Source organism: Aricia agestis, chromosome 16 (assembly GCF_905147365.1).
Source record: "Aricia agestis chromosome 16, ilAriAges1.1, whole genome shotgun sequence".
Classification (NCBI taxonomy): domain Eukaryota; kingdom Metazoa; phylum Arthropoda; class Insecta; order Lepidoptera; family Lycaenidae; genus Aricia; species Aricia agestis.
Window position 1 is genome coordinate 5,855,093 of NC_056421.1, and position 14,042 is coordinate 5,869,134.

General features: G+C 37.4%; 1 protein-coding gene across 2 annotated transcripts in view; it reads left to right on the plus strand.

Annotated features, from left to right (window-relative positions):
• LOC121734917 (apoptosis-stimulating of p53 protein 2-like) overlaps positions 1-14,042 on the plus strand; it is a 353,717-nt gene that overhangs the window by 162,332 nt on the left and 177,343 nt on the right. For both annotated transcript variants that reach the window (XM_042125559.1, XM_042125560.1), the window contains one exon: positions 11,035-11,093. In XM_042125559.1, the coding sequence (XP_041981493.1) occupies positions 11,035-11,093 (59 nt within the window). The remainder of the gene's footprint in view (positions 1-11,034; positions 11,094-14,042) is intronic.

A 14,042-nucleotide genomic window follows, 5' to 3' on the forward strand; every position in this document is an offset into this window, starting at 1 on the left:
ATCTGCCTAGGAATCAACTTCTCTGATAGTACACTGTACTACTTACTTTGATCGTGAGAAAGACTATTGTTATGAGCGTCAACACGTTCGTGATCACTTGTTATCCATATTGATTTGTACATAATGGTATTATCGACGGCAAACTTGGTCAATCATTGACGATCATACGTTAACGTGGAGAAACTTTACTGAATTTTATATGTTTTTGACGATACATTGCCCGCTGTACCTCTTACGTTCGGTACGTCCCTAATGCTTTGAGTTCTTTTATAGTAAAAAATTCTGTAGTATGTGCAATATGTATACAGTAGCCATCAAAATCTTAAAAAGAAAATCTAAGAATATTTTAATACTAGCTGTTGCCCGCGACTTCGTCCGCGTGGACTTCAGTTTATAGCGCGCGATGTCAACAAAATTGGTGTCAAAAGCTTTTATAAAAAAACCCTGGTACCCCTTAAATCAATACAGCTGTGCAGTGTGCAAACAATAAGTACTTCATTTTTGTATGTTAAACTTTATATATTATGCCAAATTTTAAAGCTTATTTAGCCCCCCAATTACACAACTTTACCCATAAACTATTTATCATTGATAGGTTTAGCCCCAATTTCACCAACGTCTGTTAGTGTTAACAGCTTGTTAAAATATCCTGTCTTCTCTTTCATTCATATGAAAAACAAAACAGCTAACGTGATACTAATTCGAGCATTAACTTTAACAGTCGTTGGTGAAATTTGGTCTTAAGGTTACGTCACTGCCTGCACAGATAAAGTACTGAGTTATTTAATACCGTAGAATAGATATAACAATCGAAAAAAATCGAGACTTAAATGTAGGATGATACCAAGACTTTTGAGCAAGCGTCAGCGCGATGTAGAAGACGCACGGCGCCATCTATTATGAATTTTTTGAACAAATTTACGACCCTTACAACCCTTTTTTCCAGTAAAAAAGTAGCCTATGTCCTTTCTCAGGCTTTAGACTATCAGTATACAAAATTTCATTACAATCGGTTCGGTAGTTTTGGCGTTTGGCGTGAAAGCGAGACTGACAGACAGACAGACAGACAGAGATACTTTCGCATTCATAATATTAGTACAGATTATGTGCACACTGCACAGCTGTTTTTGGGTATTTTGATTAATTAAGGGCCGCGCTACACCGGAATGGCAGCGGCGAGGCAAGCACTTTCAGCGCTGCCATTCCGGTGTAGCGCGGCCCTAAGAGGGGTACCACTTACCAGGGTTTTAAAAAGTTTTTAAATTTGACACAAATTTTGTTGACACCGCGCGCTATAAACTAAAGTCCACGCGGACGAAGTCACGGGCAACAGCTAGTTATGAATAAAAACAATAATATATAATAAAGTAGGTACCGTATGATTAGTTCTGTTATAATAATGAAGTAAAAAATAAAGCGCCATCTGTTTTCATATATTAGAATTAAAATGTTTTCATATATTAGAATTAAATTGATATATTTTCTGGATGGAATATAGGCCACAACACAACACACTCGAACTCCTTAGAAATGCAGTAGGAGTTCTATAAGATAAGATAGATTGATTATTATTATAGCAAGTGATAATATTATTAAACATAATATTCTAACGTATTAAAAACTATAAACAAAAACATAATAACTAATAAGTATGATTAGTTTTATGTTCCAACGAAGTAAAAAAGCGCCATCTGTTGAATCGTATTAGAACTAAAATGTTCATTGCAGCGCGTCGATATATTTCTGGATTTTTTATAATATTATACATAAAATATATTTAAGATTTTTGAAATATTATTTTAATACACATCCAAGACCCAGGAACATTGAAAACTTTTTGTTCCGCCTGCGGGACTCGAACCCAGGACCCCCGGGATGAGCGCTGGCCATGCGCAATGCGAATTCATTTTCATCGATATTTTCATGGAAATAAGATATTTTCCCACATCAAAATGTAGCCTATGTCCTTTCTCAGACTCTAGAATAACTGTGTACAAAATTTCATTGCAATCGGTTCAGTAGTTTTGGCGTGAAAGCGAGACAGACAGACAGACAGACAGAGATACTTTCGCATTTATAATATTAGTTTTTGGCGTGAAAGTGAGACAGACAGACAGACAGAGATACTTTCGCATTTATAATATTAGTATGGATTAGTATAGAAGTATAGATACATAAAATATATTTCAGTAAAAAATAAAACGCCATCTGTTGAATCGTATTAGAACTAAAATAAAATAAAACGCCATCTGTTGAATCGTATTAGAACTAAATTGCATCGATATATTTCTGGATTTTTTATAATATTATACATAAAATATATTTAAGATTTTTGAAATATTATTTTAATACACATCCAAGACCCAGGAACATTGAAAACTTGTTCCGCCTGCGGGACTCGAACCCAGGACCCCCGGGATGAGCGCTGGCCTGCGCAATGCGAATAAATTTTCATCGATATTTTCATGGAAATAAGATATTTTCCCACATCAAAATGTAGCCTATGTCCTTTCTCAGACTCTAGAATAACTGTGTACAAAATTTCATTGCAATCGGTTCAGTAGTTTTGGCGTGAAAGCAAGACAGACAGACAGACAGACAGACAGAGATACTTTCGCATTTATAATATTAGTATAGATTAACCATTAATAAAATATTAACTAACCAGCTTTAAAAATAAAAATGGATAGTGGATTGTATTTAATTACACGTCATTAATTAAAATTTCCGCATCGGAAAACGCAATCGGATCCCTTCAGTAATCGGGATATAAAACAGTAATGGTGAAATTATTAAACAATTTCACGGTGAAAAGGGAACCATTTTACATTATTGACTTGTATTTCATTCATTCATCATAATTACATAATTAATTTTCATGCATGCCAGAGTCTACCTTTATATTTCCAAATTGTATTTTGCCTAAATAAAAAGCAAAAATTAAAACTTTTCATCTAATAACTACAGATGAAATGTAAAATATTGTACTTAAAAACCTCTATACACGGTGGGCTATGTTTGGTAATCATGATTACCAGCATGATTGCCAAGCTGCTTAAGCACAATCAATGTTCAGCATAGGCAATCATAGAAGAATATGTCCCTCTACCTCTACACAGACTTAATACTTCGTAATCCTATTGGTTCATAGTCAACCAACGCGAACGCCATTATCGAAATAAAACAGTGACAGAAACATAAAATGTGACATAACACTTAGCATTTTGCGTTTAACTGTACCTAATGGGGCGTACAATTCGAAAGAAAATTGTCCATGACTTACGGTGCCTTACCGTAACCGTTAAAAGTGATATAATTTTATACGTAACCGGTGTGAGACCAAGCGGCACGGCTATACTTTTCTACACGACTGTCACTCGTAAGTATCGACAACCAAGTGTGCATTTTGAGCCTTAATGTTACAGCAATAAGTTCCATACAGATTGGTTATTATGAGAGACTGTGCGTCTTACCGCAAAATTGTCGTTTCTCACGGATTCACTCGTTTTGTAAACACGTCTTGGCGTGAATGAAAAAATTTGTCTTCAATGTAGAGAATAGAGGATAAAACTTTGATATAATATGCTAGTATACTAACTATAGCTCACTCTACATGTTTTCTCGATGTTTGATGGTTTGTCTCTTCATCTCTATTGACCCTAGCATGACAAACATTTTTTCTCGCGTAGATCTATCATCGAAATAACACATTTTTATAGAGTTTTGTCGAGATAATATCGAGATATTGACATTATGAGACGAGTAGTTTCTAATTATCTCGAGAGTGAGTTATCTCGTTGGCGTATGCTAGGCAGGCTGATGACGCCTGCAACTCCATTGCACCAAAATGTATTCATCGTGGAGGAACCGTTCATTTTTTTTCGGGATAAAATATCCTATGTTGTCATGTTATGGAGAGTTGGAGACCTTTCCCGGGCAGCAAAATTGATTCAGTGGTTTGAGCATGAAGAGGTAATAGACAGACAAACAGACATATACACTTTCGCGTTTATAATATTATTAGTATTGAAGTAATGTAGAAAGTATAAAAGGTAATTATGACGTTGCGAATATATCGTGGGAGAGCCATGCTTCGGCACGAATGGGCCGGCTCGACCGGATAAATACCACGTTCTCACAGAAAACCGGCGTGAAACAGCGCTTGCGCTGTGTTTCGCCGAGTGAGTGAGTTTACCGGAGGCCCAATCCCCTAACCCCTACCCTATTCCCTTCCCTACCCTCAACTATTCCCTTCCCTACCCTCCCCTATTACCCTATTCCCTCTTAAAAGGCCGGCAACGCACTTGCAGCTCTTCTGATGCTGCGAGTGTCCATGGGCGACGGAAGTTGCTTTCCATCAGGTGACCCGTTTGCTCGTTTGCCCCCTTATTTCATAAAAAATAAAATATATCAGTTATCACAACTTGTATATTAAAGTAATATTTATAAGTGAGGTTCTTACGTTATTACATCTTATTAAGTTAGAGAGGATGTTCCGATCATGACTTTGGCCAACTAACCGACTAGCCGACTAGCCGATTAGTCGGTTGCACAGAAGCCGACTATTCGGCCAAGCCGCGGGGCTAAAATGGTCGCTTTGGAGAAGGAGAACGCCGCTCGCGGGACCAATCTAAGTGAATCACTATACGGTATGAATTGCAGGCAAAGTGAGAGTTTAAGAATTAATCATATTATGATTAATTATATAATTCTCCAAAGCGACCATTTTAGCCCCGCCGATCATGGTTTCGCTGCCTACGAACGAGTTGGATCGTGTTTTGGTTAAAACTTAAAATATGTTAACGTCATGATACAGTTGATGGTTTTCAGGATATTTTTTAATGTACATCATATTGTGTAACATAATTATCCTATTTATTAATACAAAATCCGAGTATTTTATTTAAAAAAAAAAAATTTAAACTATGGCATAGCTGTTATAGCGGATTTTGAGCGCGGTGACCAAAATATCTAGTAAATTTCAAAATAATCAAGATTTTTCTTAAATGTATTATTATCAACAATAGTAAAATAATAATAAAATAATAAAAAGCCGGATAGTCGGCGTTTTTTGCCGACTATGAAAGTGGCCGGATATTCGGCTTTACCACCTAGTCGGTAAGTATATCTCTAGTTACTACTAAAGAGTGCTAAAGTATTTAATTTTGCGAAAGTTTTGTGCCATCAGAAAAATCACAGGTAAATCACAGGCGTTATTTTATCGAGCTATATTTGTCAAGTTAATGTAAGTTGTGATGGCTGCAGGGCTTGACATAACTCTACCAAATTACGAATAGGTAGTCCTCTATCTGCCCATAAATCAAGAGCCATGCTTCGGCACGAATGGGCCGGCTCGACCGGAGAAATACCACGTCCTCACAGAAAACCGGCGTGAAACAGCGCTTGCGCTATGTTTCGCCGAGTGAGTGAGTTTACCGGAGGCCCAATCCCCTACCTTATTCCCTTCCCTATTCTCCATTATTCCGTTCCCTTTCCATCCCTACCTTCCCCTATTACCCTATTCCCTCTTAAAAGGCTGGCAACGCACCTGCATCTCTTCTGATGCTGCGAGTGTCCATGGGCGACGGAAGTTGCTTTCCATCAGGTGACCCGTTTGCTCGTTTGCCCCCTTATTTCATAAAAAAATATATCAATATCTCTGATAGTAAAATCACTATGCTAGGTAGGGTCAATCGTGCAATTTAAACTATCTTTGGCCGTACTGCAATTAAAACAAAAATAAGTAATTTGACATAAAGCGTATAAAGATTTAATTAATCACCGAAAGCCTGAATTTATAGAATTTCCGAGCCAATTCGGTCAGATAATTAAAATGGAGATAAAGGCTCATTAAACTATAAGCAGTCACCTTTGGCTGACACCGAAATACCAGTCATACAAAAATTAACTCTACGCGAACGCAACAGAATTCAAATTGAACTAGCCGCGGCATATGCATTATATGCAACACTGGTTAGCACGGAAAAGTTAATCACGATCCTTTCGACCAATAAATTGTGTTATATTCGACGATACAAAGCTTTCGGCGTTTCATAAGCCATATTAATGGGGTTTCGGTTAGTAATAGAGATAGTTTTCATAAAAAAAAACGGATGAATATTAGTTACACGTACACTTTTTACACAAGAACATAATAATATAAATGTGTTACACTTCTTGCACCTTCTAGCACAGGGGTTCTCAAACCTTTTTGGTGGCGGAATCCTTTAAATAAGCTACATTTTTGACGAAACATGAAAAAAATAATTTTGTCTTTTCATGGCAGTTCATTATAACTGTCTCCATGAAAATCTCATCTCCATGGCCCATGCTAGTGTGTGATGAAATTTCTTAAAACAACTTATTTATTGCTCTCGCATTCCCGACAAAGGCATTGGTGGAGACCCAGGGCGCGGAACACACTTTGAGAATTTCTGGAGTAAGGCCGTGTTCAAACCAAACTGACTGTAAGCCGCCGAATGTGAGCAGGCCCCGTGTAAACGTGAAAATAAACAGTATTTTTCGTTCACTGTATGCTGACTATACGCTATAGCTGACGTAGCCAATCAGCGTCCGCGGAGCGTAGTGACGTGCTATATTAATCGGCCGCCGAATGTCAGCGCCTATGCATAGTTTGTTACTACTAATATATATTCTGTGGCATAGTGTAATAACTAATAACGTATTGTCCGCTATGCGGGCTCTACACTCGCGAAGGCCGCGAACCACAAGTGTGGAGGGTTCCGCAGCTTCGTGTTTGCGCTTCGCGGCTTCGTATTTGTACGCATCGTGTTCACGGCGCATAGTATCCGTGAGTCGCGCTGCGATAGTGTAGAGCCCGCATTAGATGTGAACGAAAAAGTGAATATGTATGGAAATATCATAAACTACGTAACGTTCGCTCACATTCGGCGGCTGCCAGTCAGTTTGGTTTGAACACGGCCTAACGCTTAATTTTGTTGTTATTTTCCTAAAACCTCGCCTGTTTTCTGTCCATTACCAAATAACGTAGTAGGTCTGCCATCTGACTATGAAACAATAATTAAACTAGCAATGGATTTTCGACAATAGCTCTGTTTTAGTACGATTATGCACACATGCGTATGTACACGCATGCATGCGTCCTAGCGTGTGCATGCATGCGTGCGTACATGCATGCGTCGCCAGATTTCGTGGCTCTACCATTTACTTGGACAGTACATATCCTGAAAAGTTGCTCAATTTTGAAATTGTGGATACTCTAGTCTCGGGGAAGGCTATAATATAATCATTATTTTAAACACAGTTGCGGGCAATACCTGGTAACTTTTTTTAATAATTGGGGGTAAACGTGCAAACGGGTCAGCTGATAAAAGCCAACTACTGTCGCCCATGGACACTCACAACATTAGAATAGAACTTGCAGTTACGTTGTCGATACGGTCTCGTAAAGAAATCTGAATAATTTTCAATTGATGGTAACAATACCAAATAAAAGGTGGCGCCACGAACTAGAGTTACTAGACGCGGTAATTGATAAAAAGTGGCAAATATAGCAAAGGATAAAGACATATTGTGGAAGGAAAGAGAAGAGACTTTTGCTCAGCAATGGGACAACATCGGCTAATAGTTATAATAATAATACCAAATACCTCCTCATCAAAAATATGAGTACATTCTGATACCACAATATTAAGTACTTAAGTTTCGAAATATTTGATCGACTATTTGGCGATGGATAAATATGAATCATTTTCATATAATGATTCCTGTGGTTACGTTATCATCATCAGTATTCTAACCGTGGTATAGTTCGTCCAAAGTTATTTTCCCCCTGAGTTGAACGAGTGTAATCCCTATATAGTTGTGATAGAGTTCTGTCGGAGTTTGGTCGACACAAACACACGGTATTAGTTGTATGTATGGTCGTAAGTTTCAAAGTGAAACACTGTATCAAGTGTAAGTAGCCTTAAAAATATAGTTCTTGGACCAAAACTCGATTTCCTTTTTCCTTACTTGTAATAAGTATATAATATGTTTTGTTATATCAACTTCAGATTTAATTACATATTAATTTAGACATTTTCTTGGTACTTTGATCTAGTAGACTGAAAGCCTCGAACTCTACCATAACATCAGTGTAATACGAATAAAGCAATAGTTAGACAAATGGTGTTAGAATAAAAGTTTAAAGATTAAATGTTTTGTAAAACGTAGCTGGGAGCTGTATATAAAGTACCACAATAGACAGAACTAACCAGTAGGCCAACTTCAAACAAACTGATGAAACGACTCGGGAGTCGCTGCTGTCTGCTGTAAGCATGCTACAAATGGCTGAGCAACGCATTGTCAAGGCGCGCGCCGCGCCGGCCTACAGGCGACTATATTATGAGTTATGACATACAGTTGTGTATTGAGAACTCATCAATCGTTCGACGCGTACGGTGCGGACCAATGTGCGGGGTTTCACATCATTTCATACAACGAATTTTAAAATGCGGCGCATTCGGCGCGTGTGTATTGATAAGTGTGCAATATAAGTCGGCCTACTGGTTCGTTCTGTCGAATGTAAAAGTACGGAGCGAGCTAAGCTGCGAAGAGCAACCGCTGAAATATGTATGGAGCGTGATCTCTATATTCATGTTCCGTCGACAATTTGATACTGCTACATTTACTAACGGGTCTGTTTGCTTATATTCATCAGCATCAACTATATTTCATTTTTAAGTTGAAACTTCCTTGCGGCGTTGTGAAGTTTTTAGGGATGGATTAATATCGCGTCAGGACACGTTTCCTGATCGAAAACTCGTAATATGCAAGGAGAGTAGACCGTCTCCGCGCCTGTGCAGCAAAGGAAAGTGCAATTCTACGACACGACGAAAATCTCAAACTACAACCGTGGTTTTTAGGGTTTCGTAGCCAAATGGCAAAAAACGGAACCCTTATAGATTCGTCATGTCTGTCTGTCTACCCAGGGCTCCCGTAAGGGCTACTAGCGCCTGTGTGCACCCCCCCCCCCCCCTCTAATGATGTACATTACTATAAAAACTACCAACGAAAATTGGTTCGAACGAGATCCAGCCAGTAGTTTTTTTTTATATGTCATAAATGGTAAACATTAATTTAACTTTCAAAAAATCAACTGAAATATGAAAATAAATCAAAAACCTCTTAATTTCATAAAAATAAACCTTATTGCTGCTGCGGAACCCTTCATGGGCGAGTCCAACTCGCACTTAGCCGGTTTTTTTTTTAATCAAGTGTGATTTAAACTACTCTACCACACAGACAGTATGCAAAGTAGGGTAGTTTCATACATGTGTAAGGTTTTCCTTGATGAATACTCATTGTAAATGAGTATCTGAATAGTGATTTTACATCTTTATCAAGCGTTTAGCATACAAGAACACAAACATTATTAATTTTCGATTCATAGCCCCTGAAGCGGCATTGATTGTACCAGATCCAATCAGCCGGTACACGACTTACCGGAGTTTATTTTCAGTTAATTGAATGCCATTCATACTCGAACATGACTTTTATAAGTGCAGCGGCGGCTCAAGCGGCGGCCATGTTTTTATTTCGCTTTGATACATTTACCACGGATTTTATCATGCATAGCTCTCTATTCGTTTTGATTAACAATTTTTAGTATACAGCTGAAACCTGCAAATTGCAATAATAAGCAAGTTATAAACCTACTAAATGTATCTGCGGGAACTTAGATTTACCGTGGCAAAATCTTTCTTATTTTCGTTTTTAGTCTTCATTATTTCCTAGTAGTTATAGTAGTCTTCATTATTTCCTTTAAAATTTGTCCAATGATGGCGTATCATATTCTACATCATACAAATAGTGGGATCTTATTTTTTAATATTATTACTAGTATAAATAGTATCTAATATTGAACCTTAATAATATTACAATAGGAGGATGGAAAATGTACATGTAGCAATTTGATACATAGCATAAACCATTTACTGAATTGTTAAAAACAGACTCGAACAAAAATTATGATTTTATCTATCCTCACGTTTTTACAATATAATGTAAAAATAAACCAAATTTAAATGCAACGGTAAATTAAAATTTACATTTTGCTTGAACGGAATCGGATTTTCCGATTGTTTTAAGGAGCTTTTTATTCATGTTTGCAAATGATAATATCAGTTTGCATACAAAGATTAAACTTTTATCTTTCTCATTGCGATTCAATTCTATTATAGAAAATCAATTTATTCTCGAATGCTTGAACATTTTCTTGACGTAAGGGATGGGAAACCAGCGAGCATAATGGTGTGTTGGAGTGTTCATATTTATTCACGGTCTATATAAATTCAGGGTGTGGTTCGGCAAAACTGAATAGAAAAATATATTCTAGAATCTAGAGTACCTTGAAAGACATCCATACTATCCATACTAATATTATAAATCCAAAAGTCTGTCTGTTACCTCTTCACGCCCAAACCGCTGAACAGAGTCTGCTAAAATTTGGTATGTAGATACTTTGAGTTTTGGGAATGGACAAAGGATATTTTTATCCTGGAAAAATTTACGGTTTCCGCGCGATGAACCAATATTGGCGCAACGCGAACGGTGTTGCGGGCGTTATCTAGTCATAAATAAATAATTAAATATTATGTTTAGGTGTAATGATGTTCGGACGCGGAGAAACGTGCGTTGATACGCTACAAAGCTATGTTCTGTGTAGTTTTCTGTCTGTAATATTTGACGACCTCTGTGGTTCAGTTGGTGGGCTGTTGGTAGCTGAAGCCGGGGGTCGCGGGTTCGAATCCCGCCGACGGAACAAAACGTTTTCAAGGTTCCTGGGTCATGGATGTGTATTAAATATGTGTATCATATAATAAAAATCTTAAATATATGTATAGTATAAATGTGTTAAATATATTTCCGTTGTCTGGTACCTGTAACACAAGTCCTTCAGGTACTTAGCACGGGGCCAGACTGACGTGGTGTGAAACGTCCATACTCCATAGATATTATATAATATTATATTTAAAAAAATTTACTGTTCTAAAAGTAGTTTTTTTTCAGACGCGGGAAGTACCGATAAGAGCAATGGTATGAAGGAACCGGGATCACCTGAGGAATTGGTAAGTCTAATCTGATTTTACCAACAATTTTAAAACCGTACCCAATTAGTGCTATAACTTATTAAATAAACTACATTAAATTAATTTGACCAAATTCCTACTAATTCCAGAATCATATATAATATTATGGCCATTGTCCAGCTTACATTATTCCAATCCAGGGATCCAATCCAGCGCTGTTTTGCTACTAGAATAATGTAAAAGCCCATTGGAATGCATTGTAATGTAATTTAGTTTTTTTTAATGTAATAAGGGGGGAAACGAGCAAACGGGTCATCTGATGGAAAGCAACTTCCGTCACCCATGGACACTCGCAACGTTAAAAGACCTGCAGGTTTTAAGACGGAATAGGAAAAGGTAAGGAAGAGAATAGGGTAGGGGATAGGGCCTCCGGTAAACTCACTCACTCGGCGAAACACAGCGCAAGCGCTGTTTCACGGCGGTCTGTGAGAACATGGTATTTCTCCGGTCGAGCCGGCCCATTCGTGAGGAAGTATGGCTATACCACGTTAAAGTTTCCATTACTCCAGTGCCCATTTACATTATTCGAGTAGCAATGCAGTGCTGGATTGGACCACTGGATTGGAATAATGTAAACCCGCTTTTATGGTTGAAACTTGAAAACGAGACGCGACCGAACATAGAATTTTTTTTCAAATGAAGTGCGTTGCGTTGCCGATTTCGGTGTGAACCTTAGCTAGAATTGTTAGCAAGTTATGATATTGAATGTACTGTCACTTCTTGGTGGAAATTCGTCTTCGATTAAATAATTATACACTTTCCTTGCACTTATTCCACTTTATTTTAATATATCTATTACAAAATTGTTAAATAAACGACTGGTTTCGAAAAAATCATCATCAGGTGTACTGCAGGTATTTTTTTATTTATTTGTGAAGTGTTAGCAAGTTTACATTTCTTTAAAATCTTGATTTCAAAAGAGTAAAAGATTGATCGAATAAAGATTGAACATTTTCCCATTTGATCGGCGTATACAAAGTTAAATCGACACGAAGATTTATCACAGAGGAATTAGGATGAGGAAAATGATAATACCATGTTTGATACAAGAATTTCAATTGTGAGTCGGAATCGCACGAATGATTCCGTACAAAACTGCGTCCATAAATATGCGCAAATCTACGCGCATATACATATGTCAAACACTTGTAAAATATGTTTTGAACTTTGAAGTTTTATACCAGCCCCTTTTGCATAGCTACAGAAGAAATGCGAAAGTATTTATATACTTTAGCATTTCTATTGTAGCCATGCTAAAGGGGGCTGGTTTCTGAGGTATTTGTAGTATTTATTAACGCCAATCATATGATTGGCAAATGCTCCAATCAACGACACTGTTGAAAAAATATCAACAGTGTCGTTGATATAGGAACCAGGAATTAATTATTTCAGGTAATAGATAACACAATTTATGTAAATGACAAAATCTACGAATAATAAAAACTTCAAAGTATATTAATTACCTAGTCTAGATATACAGCTAGTACCATCATATTATGTCAGTGACATATTAAGAGTATTAAGATTTATCGCCGTTATTAACCTTTAAGTACGGGACCCTAAAATCGACAACGGCTTTGGATTCCTTGTGAGGTATTACAATTTGCTTCCATATGTTTCTGGCTTTATCCATGAGTCATCACTCTACATAGGATCAGGGTCAAAGCTTATATTGTCAAGTTATAGTGCAAAAAATTGGTAGAACATTACTGAATATGATAAACTAGATATCATTAATTTATCGCAGGGAACCGTACATTCTGTTGCAATAAAAACTAACATAATATTATCTCTTCCTTGAGCTCATGGTCTGGCCAGCCTGCCTAGCATACGCCAACGAGATATCTCACTCTACATGTTTTCTCGATGTTTGATGGTTTGTCTCTTCATCTCTATTGACCCTAGCATGACAAACATTTTTTCTCGCGTAGATCTATCATCGAAATAACACATTTTTATGGAGTTTTGTCAAGATAATATCGAGATTTTGATATTATGAGACGAGTAGTTTGTTAATTATCTCGAGAGTGAGATATCTCGTTGGCGTATGCTAGGCAGGCTGGCCTAGCATACGCCAACGAGATATCTCACTCACACCATGGACTATTGTGAAGAGGCACTTTTACTTCGTTCTTTCGTTTTGACTTCGTTGCCAAAATAAAATTATCGAATTCAAATTCTCTAAGACGTAGGTTACACGCCCAGTCTGGCATCAGTTCAGTCCATCAATCTGAGAATGACGCCAGAATTATGGCTTAAGGTACGTATTAATAAAGAAATGATCAGTCCGTCAATCACCTGGTTAGACGTTCAGTTTCGCGTCAATCTTATCAAATTGTGGACTGAACTGATGAGAAACTGAGCGTGTAGCCTACGTCTAAGAACCTTTGATTGAACTATCTAGAATCGATGTCAATTTTGGGTCCCTGGTATAGCAATGTTATATATCTGCTCGTGACGATTTGATGCTGCCGAAATCGCCCGTCCGGCCGTTGATCGATGGCTTCCCTATTTTCGATCGAATCGGAATCAAATTGCTTTGCTAATTGCCCTTGTCAGACAAAATCTACATATAAACTAGACGGATGGACATTCAAATAGGGATTTGGTGTAACGTTTTCTCTAAAACACGGAAAGAATATATTGTGTGAAAATTAAAAGACGGATTTAGTAGAGTTTACATATGCGCACACATACATGAGACAGCCTGAGATCATCATAATATTATATGAGGTGTATTAAAATCAAGTCACACATGATCTTACGTAAGTTTTTAAGGCGGAAAAATAACTGTCATCTTCGACATAAAAATCTTAATCATCGTAATTGCATACGTATATAAACCCATACGTTTGGATCTTTAGCTTTACATCAGGGACCTATCAGGCAGAGAGCGTTAAGTATTCTGAGTTCGCATTCTACGTTTGA